The following is a 19,633-nucleotide window of genomic DNA, read 5'->3' on the forward strand; positions in this document are numbered from 1 at the left end:
CAAAAAAGACAATAGATAATAAATAAGGTTTTTGATACCATTGATTATTTCATTGCTAAGTAATAAGCATTGTGTGCTTTTTATTAAACCAAATTGGTCTTATTAATCAACTCAGTTCAGAATGCGATTTTTTCATTGTTAATTTAGGAACCACGTTATATGGAGTCAAGCGAATCAGCAATTTTATTGTCTTTTCTATTGAAGTTATCCCTGTAATAGTTTGCCTTCCGGGGTTCCGGGTCTACTTGGTCTAAAGTTTTTCGTATCCTCTATTTTGTTGTAAATATCTTTAAACATTTTCTTAAATCCGTGTGATGTTTTCGCGTTATTGTCAAATGTTGATGGTGGTTGATCACACATCGGACTAACTTGGACTGCTCGTTGCACCATCGGAATAGCCGAGCCAGTACCGAGTCCCCCATATTTACACTTATCCAACAGTGCATCGTATTTCCGTACAAGTTCGTGGTACTGGTTATCGAGCTCGGAAAAGAATGACGTGCTGTGATCTCGCATAACCGAAAGCCGTTCTTCACTCGGGCTTAAAACGACAACGGCGCTGTGATCAGAAGCCAAACTCGTCTGCCGAGAAAGCTCCTCGTCCTCTACGACAACAAACGAATCATCCTCCGGCTCATCATCGCGACTGGCATTGTGATCCTCGCCTCCGTCCAACAAGATATCGATTGCACGCTCGGGAAGCGAGGCTTCTGATGCTGCGAGTCTCCATTCCTCGGCTTGCTTCGCAAACTCACGAAGTTGACTTTCCAGATGCTGGTTTTCGCGAATTAGCTCCGACAATTCGTATTCTAATTCCTCCCGCTTTCGAGTCTCAACAGAATGCTGAACCTTAAGATTAGATATTTTTTCATTGAGTAACTCCAGTTCTCTCTCTTTCTCATCGGTATCTTCATCTTTGACTGATGACCGTCTAGCGTTTTCATCGCTCGTTTCTTTCTCCTCTGTCTGTTCTTCCAGTTTAATTGCCAAAGCCACGGACAATTCCTTCTGCAGTCTCGTTCGTTCCCTCTGAAGCTCTTCGATCTCGACCCTGTAATCCTCGCATTTTGTGTCGAGGTTCTCCACCATTTCCGCCAGGTCTTTGTACCGCTTTTTCATGGAGCTGGTTTCGTTTTGCAGCTTCATGTTCGCTTTCTGTAACTCCATGGCAGTCATTTCCATTTGCTCAAATGCTTTCAGTCTGTTCTCGTTTACCTCGCGTAAAGTTTCCAACTGCTTGCTTAAAAACTGCGAAGAGACAGGGAGATAAATCTCAGAGAAGAGTAATGTAAATATCCCTTTTGCAGGCCGCAGTTTCGCAAAAAAAATGCCTCGCCATTTATACAGGTAGCCCAAATAGGGAACTTGTCCTGAGAGATCACGTGACCTTTTGGGTGGCACATTCAAGCCAAAATAAACATAGAAATGATTGAATGACTGCGCCGGTAGCACCAGAGAACGACGAAACAGAATCTTTAACGAGAATAAGTCCTTTCTGAAAACAAAAAGCTGGCCCTATTCGTAGAAGCTGAATAAGTTGCTTTTTGTTGCTGTTATTTTGCCGCTAAAAATCGGAGTTTACCACCCGAAACGTCACGTGATCTTTTAAAGCAAGGGCTATTGATAAGCACTGCCCGAGAGCTGTTGTCAGTAAAGGCGAACCGAGGCACTAGCCTCAGTTTAGAGGAACTAGCCGAGAGCTTGCTTGCATAATGGATGTCTCATGCATAAGTAGGTTCCTGTAGTGACTTTATTTTCCTAAATAGGGTGTCCTTATAAAATAAAAACTACTGAAAATGTGTGGAGCATTTAAAAGCGACTGCCCCCCCCCCCCCCCTCCTTCGCGCCATTTCCCAAACTCGATGTTAACAAGGGCACTCGCTTTTCAGGGAAATGCTCCACGAAGATTCACTTATTTAGTTTGGGTCAAATGCAGTCTGAAATTATTTTCTGTACAAAACGCGTACATAAGTTATGCCACATTCACACCAAACCTTTAAATCTAACCTACGGATAATTTTGGAGGTTAAAAATTTGTACACTGTCGCTGTAAAAATAAAAAAGCCAGCGATGAAATTCCCATAATATTTTATCCATCGTGATATTCAAAAATGACTCCAATAAAATGCTTAAATTTGTGACCGATAAAATTAAGGTTTTGGGGGTTAGTTTAAGATTTTACTGTTGAGTTTTAATTTTTCATACGGTTCAAGAAAACACCCATTATAGGGTATCGCTCGAGAGCAGCTGTCTAAACTTACCTCATTTTTAAGAGCTTGTTCCTCGGAAAACTGATGCGATGATTTGAGTAATATCTCCAATTCCTTGTTCCTCTCCAGTAGGTTTTTACCGATTTCTGCGGCCAACTCGAGATCTGAGCGACACAAAAACGTGATAAATAAACAATCGCTTACTTGGTTTATAATAAGGAAACATTTATGAATAAGTAATAGAGCCTGTTTAACGAAGAGAAAATGAACTTTACCATTGATAGTGAGTAAAAAGTTATCAAAAAAGTTGAGAAGGAAAAGCAATCGGATTAAAAGAAAAAGCCCGGTTATTTTTGCTAAATAAACTTTTCTAATAGAAAGGGATAATTGTATATTTACCGAATATATTCCATCGATTATCGCAATGACTGCATTTCCCCACCAAATGGGTTATATCATTATCCATATTTTAGTATAAAAACCTGTTGCGTTCACTCAGAAAAAGGTATCTTTGAGGCGCATATATTTTTCTTTCCTCTTGTAGAGTAATAAAGTAAGTAAATTTTGCCTCTTCGTCATCAAACAAACACAGAAGACAATGAGTGGAGGGAGCAAAAGAAAGATTGGCTCGTAGACGCCAGATGTCAACTCTTTGTACACGGGATATGAATCAAACCTGAGATACCTGTGGATTGACGTATACCGGAAGTGGCATTCCTAAAACCGGAACTAAATTTTAACATGTCCACAAATAACAATACACACCCAACTTCTTGACCTTCAGACAAAAACACGACTCGGAAAAACATAACAAAAGCTTTATGTAGTCTTTTATTTGAGCCTCAACTATGCCGGTGGTTCATTGTTGAAAGAATTAAACGGTGTAGAGATTGTTGTATAAATTTAACAGGATTAGAATATTTGGCAAAATTTTCAATTACGAAATACGCGGCGACATAACATATTTTCGATTAGTTTCTCCTTATCGAGCTTTGTCTGTTTTTAAAATACTTAAGAAATTTAAACGTATGGTGTCGATAAAATACCAGAAAATGTTTCGTGATTGTAAAGAAAGATTTCGCGTATTATTTCCACTAGCAAACCGTAAGCAAACACATGTCAAAATAAAATAGAGCGCGTCGGTTGTTACGAATATTACTTATACAAAACGTACATTTATATTTTTAATAGTATGTCTTCATGGAGTCTTAAGATATATCGAATCACATTTTAGGCCTTCGGAAATAGTATTTTACGATCGAGGAAAATTTCCCGAAAAATTCAACCACTCACCATCATTTAGATGTCCTCGATCTTTCGTATCCGCCATTTCGGAAATAAACTCCAAGCTGAGATGAGTGGAAGCCATCACAAATCTTCAGAGAAAGCCACGTCCTTTCATCTTGTGGACTTAAACGAGAAGACAGTGTCTACGAGTTTTTTAGAGACGAAAGACAAGCTATCAGCTGAAAGGTCGTGTTCGTCTCACCCAATTATGCAAATGTTTGGATGTCACGGCATGGAGTCGAGGCTCTCGATGCCACGTAAGGTGGCTTGTGTGTCATGCGCTCAAAAGCGACGAATGATCTCCAAGGGCAACTCGCGTAAGCGCGCGAAAAAGAACTTACCTCTTTAATTTATTCCATAGAACAGGGGCGGTAAGGGTTATTTTTGTGATCCGTGAACGGCCTTTTTTGTTTATCGTGAATCGTGAAAAGGACAAATTAAAAACCGTGATCCGCGATTGCTACTTTCGCCGGAATGGCGAAATTTGATCAGCGTGAGTCGTGATCTATGCTCTTTAAAAATCGCGATTTCCGAGTAAAGATTGATTCTTGTCGTCAGTTTATCGTGAAAAGGAATTTCCGATTCTTGAAACTCGTGAAACGTGCTGGGACCCCCGTCCCGCCCCTGATAGAAACAAAACTGTTAACATTGAAACTCCGGATAATATAACTCAATTGCCATCTTAAAACAATACAAAACACACACAAATTCTAGCTATAATTGTTAAAGAAATAACGTTGAATTGCGATTATAACTGGTATAAAAGGGATAAATCGACTCATCTGGAAACAAGAACGGAGGGTATTTCTGTGTAATAATAGTGGGTGAATGTTGCGGGAATAATAGCATAAAAGGCATATACGTCTAATACGTCTAAAAAAAGGGACGACTGCATCAGCGACGCGGGAGGTACTCAGTCTCCCTTTAGGAATATGGGTGCCGCCAAGGGTCTCTAAGACCCTGTTTAGGACAAAATATCGAAAAACAAAACATACCCAGTCTAGGACAAAAAGCCCCGATTCGCAAACCCTCTTTAGGACAGAAAACTCAATTTTCATACCTTAATTAGGGTATTATACTTGGTATTATTCACGTGAAAGTGAAAAGAAAATCGGAACCCTGTTCAGGACGGAGAGATAGATAATTTATATCCCGTTAAGGATAAAAAAAAGCTTTAAAATTATATCCTGTCCAGGAAAGAGAAGGTAAAAAAATTCTTATCCAGTAGCTTTTCCAGATCCCCCCTCCCCCACCCCCACCCCCAACAACATTATTACTTTTATTCTCTCTTTTCACCCCAACACATAAGTCCTGAAGAGCTATTCCGACCTTCTAACGCTCTTCCTTCCACGCAGTCTCGGTCCCAATCTCCTGTTACAACCACACGCGGTATCGAGAGCCTGTGCGGGACAGGTTGCGGGAATCCCGCTTGCGAACCATTCTGAAAGCTTGATGTCTTACTCTCTTTACCCTTATAATATAATTTGTCCAATTTAGAAGAGTTCGATAATGACCAACTAGAGCTATCTTTAACACTAGAGTAGAATTTGTCCATTTTAGTAGAGTTCGATAGTGATATACTAGAGGAACGCTGCCCTAGTTTCTTGTGAACCCTTACTTTAGAGCTGAGGTCGTTTGCGAGGGAAGAACTTTGTGATGGCAGACTAACCCTTCTCGAGAGGTTCTCCACAGTGAGATGGGAACTTTCCTTTAAAATGGTGGTATGCCTGTGAAACGGATTGGAACGCCTAGACCTATCCGAAATGTTTGAATAGTTGCTATCGCTTTCAAAGCATTCGTTCAATTGATCAAACTCTTGCTCAGAATCTTCACCATGTGTGCTTAAACTGCTGTCACCGATCATGACAGGAGACTCCGCCTTTTCTTCCCAAGCATTGGTGATATTTGGCAAGCTAGCTGAGCGCACATGACCACCGGCTCGGTCAGCGGTATTTTGGTCTCTATACGAATACACGACCTGGCTAAATCTCGTCCTTCCGTCATGGTCCTTCAGGCTCCCTGTGGTGACGTGTAAGCGGTGTAAGAACTCTGTTGTGTGTGATCTCTCGATATAAAACTCTTTGAGTTTTCTCTCTTCTCGTTTGGAAAGGATCCTCTGTATTTGGGCGAGGTTGACAGAGTGTCTTCTGTTTCGGTTGTGTGCAAGTCGTTCGCGAGAGGACACGCCGCCATATCTCTCCATGATAGGCAATTGGCACCTTTGGCAGTTTGGCAGAAGATTAGGTCTCAGACCGTATGACGCATGAGGCTGTAAATTCTACAAGTCTACCACCAATAATGGCTTAACCAAAGTTAAGGTCCAAACAAAGTTTCTGATGTCATCAGAAAAATTCCTTGTTGCTTGATTCACCAAGGCTACTCTTGAGTAAGAACTATAACAATGCTTTGCAACAGAATTCGTTGTTATATGGTCTGTTGGCTATTTTCATACCTGAATTTCACAGTGATGTGGTGGAGAAATATGTTACTTCATACACGCTTTAATAGCTCTAACGATAAAGGCGCCAGCACCGTCCAGTTCGTTTGATCTGTTTGCGTGTTTTCTAGTCCCATGCATTTAACGCTGGCACCCCATGGCGTTGAAACAGTAATAAATGTTAAAAATCACTGAAGGCGCATATTTGGATTGTATTTTTCTCGTGAGGCATAACGTTCTATTACAAAGGAAAAATTACGACCATGGGGCCTACAAAGACCCCTGCGTACACCCATTGTTACACCATTTTATAATTATATAGCTAGAAAGTTGGAAAGGGTGATGGTAAAATATGTGTACGAAATTGTCTTGCCATTTTTCATTATTTTAATGACTTGTAATGAGGCGTATAAAAAATAAACTACACGCTAAATGTTGCCTAGTTTAGCCAGGCCTTTGATCTATAGGCCTTTTCTCTTTTTGTTTTGCCGAGTGCCTCGTCTCCGGAAAACGGGAAGAATAATTCAAAATTGTAAAAGCAGTGTGTGTATTGGAAGTTTCTTCGGGGAAGTGACTGATAATTTAAAGCCTGTTCAATGCATAAAAGACATAATGTGGCCTGTTTAATATCGCGGATTCTAATAGATTCTTTTGTTTCTTGTCGGTTGAGGTTTCCGTCGGACCTCCGGAAGTAAACTGGTGACAATGCGGCTTTATTCCCTGTCAAAAAAAAAAAAAATACAATGAGCGCAAGTTTTTACTTGCGATGAAGTAACAAAATTAAAAACAATTTTGATGCGAGTTTGGTTGTTTTGAGCTCCTACGCTCGCTTCTAGAGAACATATTGGAAATTACCCAGAAGACCCTGGGGACGAGGTTGCTTCTCACGAACACTAGCAAGCAGACAAACAGAAAAAAAACTCAAAATTGATATAAAATGAAGTCCCTAAAATACAAGAAATAGAAAAAAATACAGCAACTTTAAGATACAAGAAAAAGAAACAAATTCAACACCCTTTTACTATATGATATCGGGGAAAATTGAGAACTCTTTGAGATAAAAAAAATATATAAAAACTCGAGTATTTATTCATTCCCAAAGCTTACCAAACAGTATTTGCTGTTCAATCATTAGATAGTTAATTCAGCTCAGATCTCTTTTTGAGTGGATTGTGGGTGGGATTTTCTTTTCGATACTGAATTACTTTTTTCCCCGGGTTTTTTTCCTGTTTTCCTGATTAAATACCGGGTTTTTTTTTTTGTTTCTTTTTTCGGTCACTGCTCAATTGAAGCTCATGACATTTGCAAAGCCTTGTTTGAAAGTCTAATCAATAGAAGTTTTTTTTTTTAGATACAAAAAAATTCCATTTGAACAATGACTCTCTTGCTCAGTATTATATTGAAACCAGACTTAAATCGGCGCCCAAAAAAATGTGACCCCTCCTTTAAGGACAGCCAAAAAATATGTGCCCCCCCCCCCTAAATCGGCGCCCAAAAAAACGTAGCCCCCCCTACACATTTGACGCCGCCCCCTCCCCCCCCCCCCCCCAGTAATGAATGACCGCTCCCTAAATATTTTATGGGGAGGTCAGGAGACATGCTTCCCGAACTTAGCTCATTTCCCCTCGAATTGTTACATATATAAGATCTAGTCTAATGATCCCCCTCTTCAATGATCTATTCTTTATCACCGGTCACCGGTTTTTTTCCCTTTTTTCTTTATGCACTCCCAAACCCCTTGACAAACCATGGCTACACTTTTGACTTTGATCCTGAAAATTGTCACATTCAAGGCATTTTTACGTGCCTTCCTTGAAACGCAAATTTAAAGACTATTGTTTTCACGCGGTTATTATTTGTACTAAACTGTGATTGGGTGCTTATAACTTGAATGACAAAATGTACTGCTGATTGGTCAATAAAGCTTCCACATGATGGCCAACCTGATGGCTCAGTGTTCGCAAGCGCAGAGTTGAGTCCGACTTTCGATGGACTCGATTTTCGATTATTCTGCTAAACTTTCTGAAATCATTTTTATCTCACTTCTCATATACACAGCGGCAACTATATTGTGTTGGGAAGGGCAAGGCTTACTCAGAAGGTAAACTATGTAATGTTAAACTGGAAAATTCCGTCGCGCATTTCAAGAAAGTTACCATTTACAATTCTAACGAGGTTTTATTCATGAGGTTACCTCTTGGTAAAAATACCTCCTAGCTGACTGAATTTATCCTGTTATTATCTATTGTGCCATAAGAAAACATATTTTGTGGGTATATATAAAGGGTATTTTAAGCAACAATTACAAAATGCCTTCCAAAACATTTTATGTTTTGTGAAGGTTTTCTCTCTGCAAATTGGTTTACAAACAAAACTAAAATTGTCAAAGGAAATTATCTTCTCCTAAATATATTGAAATAGGGAAATAAATTTGACGAACAAAAGCTATTTGGAAAACTCAAGTATTGAGTTGTTTGCTAGTTTTCTTAAGGAAATATGGTTCACTGCACGCTTTTCCGTCTCGCCGCTTGTTTACTCGCAATGTTACCAAATGCTAAAAATTCATTTTGTTTTAAATTTTGCCTACTTCTCGCGTACTGGAAGCCTACGTACAGGTACCATAGGCTCATCGTCTTGAAAAATAATTCGCTAGGTGAGAGAAATCACTGAAAGAAAACAGAACGATGCCTCCTCTGCAAACTAAAGACAAATATATTTGATTTAACGCACATTTAAAAGACTGAGAGGAGAGTAAAAGCTAGTGTTCTTGTGAAAAGTAGAACACTCAAAAATATCAAAGTAAATTTGGCTATACTTAGGAAAAGGCGTGGCAGTATTCCTAATCAAAGGGAATGTTTAAAGAAGAAGAGGCGAAAAAACTTCTAATGAACTGTCATGGTTGAAGCTGTATCAACCATAAAACAATTTGCTTTCTTATCATTGGAGTCTTGAATTCAAGACTCTACAAAGTTATAGATTTTTATCTTCAAAAAGATAAAAATAAATACAAAACAAGATTTAGACCGTAGAATAGAATTGCTTTCTTAAAAAGCATTTACAAACTAAAATAAATATTTGCTAGCAAAAGGGCCAGAGTATCATCTAAATCTGTGCCTTTGGGAGGGGTGACGATTTATTTTGAGCCTGTCACATAATTTTTGGTTAAGTCCTTTTTTATCACAATCAAATGGTTTGTTAGTTTGAGCTTTTGGTAGTCTAGGCATTACTGGTCTGCGTGGGAGGATTCAGTCACCTGAAGGTATCCACCCCCCTCTTCCTATTTGTTGATAAATTTATCACGTGATAGATGGACTATATACTGATACATTATGTTTAATGAGATGATCTGTACTTCCAGTACTTTTGAAATCTGCCGTTTTCCACATGTCATTGCTGGTTGCATCATATAATACCAGGGATTTACTGATTCTTATAAAGGAGCATTGGATGCAAATATGAAGAGTTTAATAAAAAGAAATACTACCATGCTTAAAATATAATAGTCAATTGATGTTGTCATTCTAGGATCCCCCCCCTTGTTGTTTGTCTCACCCAGGTACTCATGGGGGTAGTGTAGGTTTTTATGGGTTGAGCAGATGATTCGTCTGAGCAAAGGTGGTCTACATAGGTACATACACCATACATATGTATTAACATCAGTGTGGAGGGGGGACTGGGGGGAGGTGGGTTAGCTACCTGTTAGGCTAAGCACAGCCTTTGCTCACCTAACACAGGCAGCTCATACTTTTTTTAAAAAATTTGTTAAAATGGAGAAAGTCCTAATATTCGTCTGAGGAGATTTTGATCGGCTGCCAGTGTTGGACACATAAAATTGTCTGTTCGTGGGTTTATTGGGGTTCAGCTAGCCATTAGGCATAGACGGCCACCTAAGGACAATCGGAAATTCCTTTTGGAATGGTTTGGACACGAAAATACTCATTTCGGCTCGTGTGCTTTGGGTAGTCTTCTTGGGGTTGGAGAATTAAACGGCTTTCATGGGACTTGAATTTGTGGCACGGTACCCTATTTAGGAGCACAATATTTTCCGAATAAGTCTGTGATGGTAAATCTTTTAAGAACATTTTTAATGGCTCAAGTATTAGTTGAACTAGGTGCTTCCCGTACAAACATTCAAGTATTTTTTTATGCTACAATTTCAAGTCCATGAATTCCAGTACTATAGTTATAAGTAAGTTCAGCATAGCTTGCGACTATAGCCAATCCGATATAATTTACATCGTTCCTTGGTCTATCATTTTTTGCGAGCTCGAGGCATTTGCATTTTTCCGAATCTATTTTGGACATAAAGAAAAAAAAAGGAATTTCCGAATTTTACCGAATCTATTTTTTGGACAAAAGAAAAAAAGGTGACAAATGGAATAGGCATGTGGCTTTATATAGTGCAACTGACAAATTGTCAGTTTATCGTAGTGTCCAAAAAATGGTTGGCGCCAGCGATAAAGGGCGTTTACTTTTTCAAGCATCCCTGGTTTTGGAATCTTTGGCGAGTAGGCGTTAGTTGTTGTTTGGTGAAGACGCCGACAACAGTGGTGGATCATCGACGTAAGGCACGACATTGCAGACACAAGTAGCATTTTACTAGGCGTGACAGGCTTCTAGGCTTAAAGTTTTGATGATTTTCACGCTGCACCAATGTTGTGGCATGTCTAGATCTAAATCTGGATAATCGAGAAATATGTAAAAGAAAAAAAAACAAGGTGGTATAGATACTGATAATCCATCGACTCCAGATTTCGCATTACGCGTGGTTACCGTGGTCGCCATCTATCTGCCCGTCACCTAATGACATCAGGGACCTCAAGCAACGACGACGGCAACGTGGACGACGACGGAAGAAAACAGTGGAGTTTAATTCAGAATTAAATAGCAGCACGTGAAAATACGTTCTGTCTGATGCATTTCAGCCGTTTCCATAAAACCACAACGTAAAAAAATCTAAATTTCACGGTCAATTGAGGACGCGGACGTTTGCATTTAACCACGTTCGCTACTTTAGAAATAATGTCCTTAGTTTATTTTTATCTATCTCTGACTAATATTTTGCTAATTCCATTGTAATTAAATTATCGAACACATCTTTTTCGATCTCGTTGTCTTAGCCGTCACCGTCGTCCTTGCTTAAGGTCCCTATCGTACGACAAGGGGTGCAACAAGATGGTCACGTAATGTATGGTGTCATCAGGGACGTAAAACATAACGATTACTTCAAAAGAAACATTCATATCTTATGATAGAAACATAGTTTGACAACCAAACTTGGTAGAAGTCATGTACGTGACCAACGAGATAGTCATGTAATGTGTGACGTCATTATGATCAATTTTGTGGGTTTGAGCTTCGCCTTCAGGCATTGCCTTTGGCGATCATTTCGACAATTTTCTCTTAGCAATCTGAATGGATTTCTCCAAGAACCTTTAGCTATCCAAACCATCTATGCCATCGTTTTGGTTGCCCAGAGCCCTTTTTGGTCATCTTTTTGGTAACTCTAACACCATGTTGGCCATCTTTTTGGCTGCCCCAAGACCTCCCTTGGCCATCTTTTTTGTTGAACAAGGCCATCTTTGCCATTTTTTGGTTGCTCCAATACCTTTTTGGCCATCTGTTTGGTTGGCCAAGACTATCTTTGGTTGCTCCAAGACCTTTTTGGCAATCTTTTTAGTTGCTCTAAGACCATCTTTGCATTTTTTTTTAGTTGACCAAGACCATCTTTTGGTTGCTCCAAGATCTTTTGGGCCATCTTTTTGGTTGAACAAGGCCATCTTTGGCATCTTTTTGGTTGCTCCAATACCTTTTTGGCCATCTGTTAGGTTGACCAAGACCATCTTTTGGTTGCTCCAAGACCATCTTTGGTTGCTCCAAGACCTTTTTGGCAATTTTTTTGGTTGACCAAGGCCATCTTTTTGGTTGCTCTAAGACCATCCTTGACCATCTTTTTGGTTGCTCCAAGACCTTTTTTGCCATCTTTTTGGTTGACCAAGGCCATCTTTTTGGTTGCTCCAAGACCTTTTTAACCATCTTTTTGGTTGACCAAGACCATCCTTGACCATTGGTTGCTCCAAGACCTTTTTTTGCCATCTTTTTTGGTTGACCAAGCCATCTTTTTGGTTGCTCCAAGACCTTTTTTGAAATCTGGTTGACCAAGGCCATCTTTTTTGTTGCTTCATGATCTTATTGGTCATCGTTTTGGTTGCTCTTGTGCATTGAAGACTTATTGGCGATATCTTTGGTCCAAAGAGTTTTGTTTTGCGATTATTTATTTTCTTTTTTTTTGTCTGTAATATATTCATTTAGGCAATGCCAAAAGGCGGAACTCCATACAATTTCATTTAATAAGGTTTGCAACTGCTTTTGGCATTATCGAGGACGAGACATATCACGTGATTACTTCGTTGAGGTCCGTGACACCCTTATCTTTTGAGATTGACACATCGAGTGACCACCTAGTTGAACCCATGTCATCTACCAAGCTTGTTTGTCTGATCGTGGTTCTATATGTGGTTGCTTTTTATGACTTTATGTGTTTGTTTATGACGTCACATTGAATGAATATCTCGTTGCACATCCCGACTTGAAATCTACCAAGTTTGGTTTTCATACGATGTCATTTGTTGACGGACACTTGAAAACATTTTGAATGGTCTTTTAAGACCAATTACTTAAAAGTAATGCTCCGTGTAAGAACTAGTGGGAAATCCCATTTGTCCTGAGGCAAAAAGCTTTATCATAGCTTTTCCCGAAAAAGGATCCTTTTTATACCAAACATGCATGCAGGACATATAGCAAAAAAGTAAGATTTTGAAGAAATTGCGTGAAACATGACCTTTGCTTAGCCAATCAAATTTCTAGAATAAACAAAGGCATTTTTTGACATGCCAGCGTGCATTTGTCGTTGGGTTGTCTAGTTCTTACACGGAGCATAACTTAAAAAGAAAAATTTTGACCAGTCAATTTTTAACTGCTCCCAAAAACATGGTCGAAGTTGTATCCATGCATTTTCAGGTTGCTACAATGTTGTCTATGTGATTAGTTTGTTTCGTTTGGCTAACCTGTCCCAGATTAGAACTGGAACAAAATTGAGGTTTTTACTTTGGTGGGATGCTAAAAAGTTCCACTAGAGGTTTTTTTCCTCGGCAAAAACAACCCAAACCTCAGTAGTGTAAGAGAGCATACGTGGCCGTGTTAAAGTCGCGTGGACTGGGTGCGATTCCCAGCTGGGGTGTTGTTAAAGGCCTACTATTACGAATTTCAAAAATCCATCAAGCCTACAGCAGAACATTTGCACGACTAAACGGATAAAAGGGAAATTGGCAACTGACAATCTTGGTAAGACAAGACAATGGTAGCTAGAGAATGTGCGAGTGAAACACATCTAGAATACGGGTTTCACCAAATTTTAAGAACATGCACAAAAAAAAATATTTTAGTCCTGATCGCTATTGATCAATAGAAGCAACAATAGTGTACTTCTCCTCCTAATAATTCATTGGCTAAGAACAAATTCAGCCTTAATATGCTCCAAAAATAAGACGTTCAATGTATCCATACTAAATTCCCAATTTTGTTTGATAGAGACCAAGACCAATGCCGAGACCAAGACCCAATGTACACCTGATTGAAACCAATGGAAGCCGCGCCTTCGTGTTTAAAGCATATGAGTGCTAAGAAAATCGTTGAAGCTGGAAAAAAGAGGGATTCACACAGTGCCGAATGGCATTCTATTAACTGTTAGTAAATTGAATTTTAGGTTAGGTACGATTAAGGATCGGGTTATGGGTGGATATATTTAGGGGTGGGGCAGGGTGCGTCCCGTGATGGGACGGACTGGAAAGCACAAGAGAAAGAAAACCCTCTCACTTGAGATACCAAGCTCGAGAAAAGTCCCAGAGACAGGACTCGAACCTGGTACACAGTGGTGAGAGGCCAGCGCGCTAACACACTTAGCCACCCGCGCTTCCAGACACAGGCTCTGAACGAGTTAGTCTATTTATCATACGCGGGAAGACCTAATGAGCAATCAGTCAATAGCTCGCATTCATCTGTATGGTTTTCAAAATCCCATGAAATACTTTTTAGTTTTAGTACACTCAATGGTCACTTTTTAGACAACACCAAAATATGTGAAGTTTCCATAAGATTTTGTTACTAAACTATTGAGACTGTCCCTTACTGATCATGAATGTAGATTAATAAGAACGCCTAATTTTCAGTTGAGCCGTTCTTATTTTTGGGACATTTTAAGGCTGAATACGTTCTTAAATTTTAGAATATAATAACCGATGAATTATTAGGAAGTTATTAGGAAGAGAATTACACTAATAATCAATAGCAATAATAAGGCAGTTACTATGAGCAGAATTTGATTCTGCATTTTAGAATGCATCAGGACTAAAAAAGGGAATTTTTTTTTTGCTTTCTCAGCCTCGGCATGTTCTTAAAATTTTGTGAAATCTCAGGCTGGAAAAAAAGGTTCTTATAAAGAGTGTAATCAGTCTTGATTTTGTTTTTGATTTTTTTTTGTTAGTGAGCACGTTTAGTCGCCTTACAACATCAACCACCTTGATGTCATTTAAGGGAGGTAGGGGATAACATCTCGATCACAACACTTTTAAGGTAAGAACAAAAATACTCGAGGGAAACAGCGATTTCGAATGGTAATTTATTTTACATTCTTCTATCAATAGAAGAAACCCAGGATCTTTCCACCAGTGTGTTTCCTTCTGGCCTCCTCGTGATCCATAATGCCAGTGGATGTGGTCAGCACAAGGAATCTGAGCAAGACAGATGAATACTAGTTAGACTATGCAACAATACACACAGCAAGACGTTCAAACAATAGTTACTGTAGACTATGCACGGCTGTTTTCACCAGGGGCTGGTTCCTAGAAAACATGTATTCCTAGAAAACATTTAAGCGCTAACACAGGGATAAATACGCCTATCTTGACATATGATTGATTGCATTAAAAGGGCATTTATCCCTGGGTTATTGTTAACCTGCTTTCTAGGGACCCAACCCAGTTACATAAACAATATACACCAGTTAGACTTACCTATACACCTAATTTCAATTAAAGCGGTACCTATACACCTAATTTCAATTAAAGCGGTAATGTCACCAGTTAACTTCCAACACCAGTTTATTACGCAACAACCTTCAATGAGTTTGGTGAACGCAAATTTTTTTTTCTTCAAAATTTTAAAAACAGTGTGTTAATTAGAAGTTATTTCGAGGATGTGAGCAAATGGTCTGTTAAATAGCACAGATTCTAGAATATTCTTTTGTCTCTTGTTTGTTGAGATTTCCATCGGCCATCTGGTAGTAAAATGGTGACTTTCAGGTTACACACGAAAATCAATGTATCATAACCCGCAGTGGTTCATTTAATGTATAAATGGCTGAAAACTGTCTCTAAAAGCCATGTGAACAATCAGAGGTACATAAACAAGAATGCTAAAGCTTTTTAAGCCTGTGTTTGTTTTTTAAGCTTATTTTATTGATCATTTGATACCCATGAAGCTCTGTGGGTTATGACACATAGATTCTGAGTTCAACCTTATTTGAAATAAATGTTTACCCAAGTTATGCAGCAGCACTATATTCCCAAGTCAGATAAGAAAGCCAGTAAAACAGCAAATGTCAAATGGTAGTTCAAAGACCAAGATACTGGGAACAAGTCATTGTAGAAAAAATAATTTTATAATTGCTTATTGTATGATAGAACTAGAAGAACTTCCATTAGCCAATTGACAATTGCTGTTTGCAACGAACTAGGTGTATACTACTACAGTAGTTTGTATGTATTTTTCTTTCATTGAAAATGGCCCTCAAAATTTCACAGATGCACATAAAACTTTGGTTTACTCCGAGACCTGTTTGTTTTCTACACTGCAAATAAATATCAACTGATATGCCAGCCAACAGAATATAAATACACCTATTTTGAAAAACAGGGTAAAAGACAAATGGCAGTTCTAAGACTGAAAAGACCCATGGATCTCAAAATATTTGTTCCAATATCAGAAAATATAAATAAAATATATTAACATATGATTCTGACATTGCTTGAGTTCATTTACCACATTTTTTTAGCTACTACTGTGCCTTTTCTTCACAGACCTGCCATGTGGCAATTGCCATTTGCTGTTTGTGCTGACAACCTTTATTGAAATAGGTGTCTACACTGAGTATTTTTTGTCTTAGTTGTATTAAGCCTTGGCTCTATTCAGTCTTAATTGCCAATCAACAGTGTTGATCATCATGAAACTTGGAACTACTACTTACCCAAACTGTCTAGAGGGAAGGAGGTTACTAGCCCATTGTTCAATATCCCTAACACCAACATCAAATCGTGGACTGATCACACCACACTGAAAAGCAAAAATCAGAACACAAGTCAGGAAACAAAATTTCAAAATTAATCATATCTAATTTACTCTATTTACCCATGTACCAGACACCCCTTTATAACTACAAAATGAGCTTCAAGATAAGGGTTCACTTTCAGAAGCATTTCCTTTTTATTTTTCTAAAGTAACTACTCATAACTTGTAGGTATGTAAGTCGACATTTATCACAGAAATGCCAGAAATGATACAAAATGGAGGTTAATGTTTTTCAAAATATCAATGTTGACATAGATATTTGGCACCACCAACAATGACCAAAGTCAATAGATAATACTTAGGCACTGTTTTACAGGTGAGTATGCGTTTAGCACAAGAACAAACTTTGAAGAAGTGAGACAAGTCATAGCCTTATTACTGTGCCATGTTACATTTATGGGGGTTAATTCACTTAGACAGGGTAGGATTCTTTTTAAATTCAGATGCAGTAACTCAATGGGAAATAGGATTTGAACAAGAAATTTAACATGGAAATTGAATTTACACAATCTATAAAATGTCCAGATAATAAGATTTGGCCCATTCGCTCGCATACCGCCCTGAAATGCCCGGCGGAAAAACTGTCATATTTCCCTATACCGCCCGGCTTTCGTGCGCGCGAGAAAAAACCCTCTGGCTCCCCTCCCCGGCGAGTAAAGCTTTTGAAAATTCAGCTGTAGCATGACAAAGAATTGACCAATCAAATGAGCTCTTTTGCGCATCTCCTGGCAACCGAACAATAGAACAGTGCCTTGTTCCACAAAGGGTTTTTAGATGGATTAACTCGAATATTTTGCATGTTACATTGCTTCTTTGAGAACGATAGATTTGACTAACAAAATCCGTGCGGACGATTTGAATCAATTCTTTATTCCTCCCTTCTTGGTAAATAAAAATAGGAAAATCAACAATTAATCAATACTTTCAGTTGATTGTACATTGAAGATGTTGTGATCTGATTATGATTTTGTTCTCTAAACATAAAACCGATTTAGAAAGGTCAACCGTCGCTGTGTTCGCACTTTGAAACCGTAAAACTCTGGTTGATAAAATGTCTTTGTTTTACCAAGTCTTGAAATCTTATCTGTGAAATAAACTCGTGGAATGTATACAGGGATACTGTGAGTACATTTATTTAAAATATTGTATTGATTTGTTTATTTATTAAAGAAGAATTTTGTCAAAAGAAGTTGTGTTTTGTTTCTTCGTGTTTACTAAATTGAACAAATTTGAATAAGCTTGATAAATAGTCTAGTTTTTATATTTTCCTAGTTGTTTACAGATTAATTTGTACACCATCAGATTCCTCGTCTTTTCCTGAATAGGATGCACTATTTGCTTTTATGTAATATTGTCTCGCAATTAACTGCGCATATGTGTTTTGCTTTCTGCTCGAGGGAATTTGCAAAACATGAGAAAACTCCCAGGGAGAGAGCGATTCGCGCGCTATTATCCCAGGAGCGAATGGGTTAAAAGAAAAAGTTTCCTAAAAGAGGGCAACTAGTTCAGTGAGTGACAAACGAAAACAACAGTAACCAATTAATCAATCAGTCACCTTATTGAGTCGGCCTGTGAGGTTGACAATGATCTTGCCGGCACGGTGATCATCGACAATAACAAATTCACCAATGTAACCTACAAACAGACAATTTGTTGTCATCATTACATTATGAGTCAAAGGGGCCTACTGCCATCAGTTAATGCATTCTGGATGTTGCCATTAATTTCAATGGCAGGGTACACATTAATACAACTGTGTTAAGGCACACACAAGAGGGCTGAGCTTTGTCATTGTTTCTGCTACCATCATACAGTGAAACAGTAGTATATTCAGGGAAATAAATCAACACAAAATTGAAATGGTATGTTTTATATCTCTGTGAAAACAGACTACTTTTGCTGACATTTTGAGCTAGCCCTTTAACAGAGCCAATGCTTGAATAGTCAGCATCCAACTCTGTTTTCACAAGGCATAAAACATATATTTTTAGTCTGATTCCACCATGCCTATGCAGACACCCAATTAGCTTTCATTTTGTCTGTAGTTTTTCTAGTCATACTACATTCTTTGTTTGCATTTCTTGGGTGTTCATTTCATACGAATTATAGATTATTGACTGTCCAACAGCAATTTGTAACTTAATCACTGTATATTTTTTAGTGAGGGCAATATGCTGTATTTGTTGAATTGAATGGTATTGTATGCGTCAACTTATACCAAGGTCACAGGCCAAGCTTCTTGAACAAGACATAAACAAAATAGCTGGTGCACAAGGCCCAGATGCAAGGCCACAAGTATTTAAAATACAGTGGAATCTCGATAGTTATACTTGATATAACAATACTCTTGGAGTCACAATATTGATTTCATGTACGGGCAATAACAAAATATAGGAAAAATAATATCAATATAATGATATTCTCAATATAACGATGACATTTTGAAGTTCCACTGTAGCAGGGTGTCTGGCAGGCAAGAGTTCACAATAGCGGCAAGGCTTTGAGCGCCAAATGCGCATCGAACATGAACAACACGATTTTTGCTTGATATACATTTGTCTACAAGATCAAACATAATCTACAATTCAGAGCAGCAATATCAAACGAATGTGCCAATATGTGTATATAAGCCAAGGAAGAAATGACATGACCGAACGAAAACAGACAACAAGAACAAAATTCAAACGAACACGGTGAAAACCTAAACATCCAAGACCACACCGTAGTCCAACACGACTGCAGTTTAACTTGTGAGCCATTTTAGAACGTCTCACGTGTATACTTAATATCTGAAAGTACAAGCTACCGACCAACGACAACGATTTCAATTCTCAAGGAAGGGTGATATTCTTACCGTGTTTCATCATGACAGTGAGGAACTTCACGATGACCTTAGAGGAAGGCCTGATCTGGACCTGTCTTTTGCCGCGTTTTTCGGCATTGCAGATAGAAACCAATGCGTCGTTTAGAACGTTAACACGCACCATCTTGCCTGCCAAAAGGAATTTACAATCGACAAGATTATAACTTCGATACAACACTTAATATGGTACGAAATATGAAATTTCTGAGACATACGGGAAGAATATTTATTCTAGTTTTATACTATGCTATAAAATTGAGAATTTAACGATAGATGGTTTAGATGGATTGGGATATCTACAGATGATTTTTATACCTGGTGGAGGTTCTACCAAAGAGAGAGAGAGAGAGAAATAAGACTAGACCATAATATGTGGGGCCAGCCTCGCTCTCACGCTAGTTCCAGTCTTACGCGTCCATCTCCCTTGTTTAT

At 38.5% G+C, this 19,633-nt stretch overlaps 2 protein-coding genes across 3 annotated transcripts; both read right to left on the reverse strand.

The window, feature by feature from the left end:
* Positions 1-23: 23 nt before the first annotated feature.
* On the reverse strand, positions 24-3,721 carry LOC5520576 (cerebellar degeneration-related protein 2-like). Of its 2 annotated transcripts, none has more exons than XM_001640353.3 (3): positions 3,504-3,721; positions 2,262-2,374; positions 24-1,248 (listed from the first exon to the last, which is right to left on the reverse strand). In XM_001640353.3, exons 1-3 carry the CDS (start codon positions 3,577-3,579, stop codon positions 205-207), a joined length of 1,233 nt encoding a protein of 410 aa, XP_001640403.2. In that variant the 5' UTR covers positions 3,580-3,721; the 3' UTR covers positions 24-204. The 2 variants fall into 2 exon arrangements, with proteins under 2 accessions (XP_001640403.2, XP_032221469.1); XM_032365578.2 differs by lacking the exon at positions 3,504-3,721 and adding an exon at positions 2,610-2,864.
* Positions 3,722-14,595: 10,874 nt separating this feature from the next.
* Positions 14,596-19,624, reverse strand: LOC5520575 (40S ribosomal protein S15a). Its single transcript, XM_001640352.3, has 5 exons — positions 19,517-19,624; positions 19,193-19,330; positions 17,894-17,973; positions 16,238-16,323; positions 14,596-14,723 (listed from the first exon to the last, which is right to left on the reverse strand). The coding sequence occupies exons 2-5, from the start codon at positions 19,323-19,325 to the stop codon at positions 14,630-14,632; spliced, it is 393 nt and encodes a 130-aa protein (XP_001640402.1). The 5' UTR covers positions 19,326-19,330; positions 19,517-19,624; the 3' UTR covers positions 14,596-14,629.
* Between the last annotated feature and the right edge of the window lie 9 nt (positions 19,625-19,633).

The sequence above is a fragment of the Nematostella vectensis genome, chromosome 12, assembly GCF_932526225.1.
Source record: "Nematostella vectensis chromosome 12, jaNemVect1.1, whole genome shotgun sequence".
Lineage (NCBI taxonomy): Eukaryota > Metazoa > Cnidaria > Anthozoa > Actiniaria > Edwardsiidae > Nematostella > Nematostella vectensis.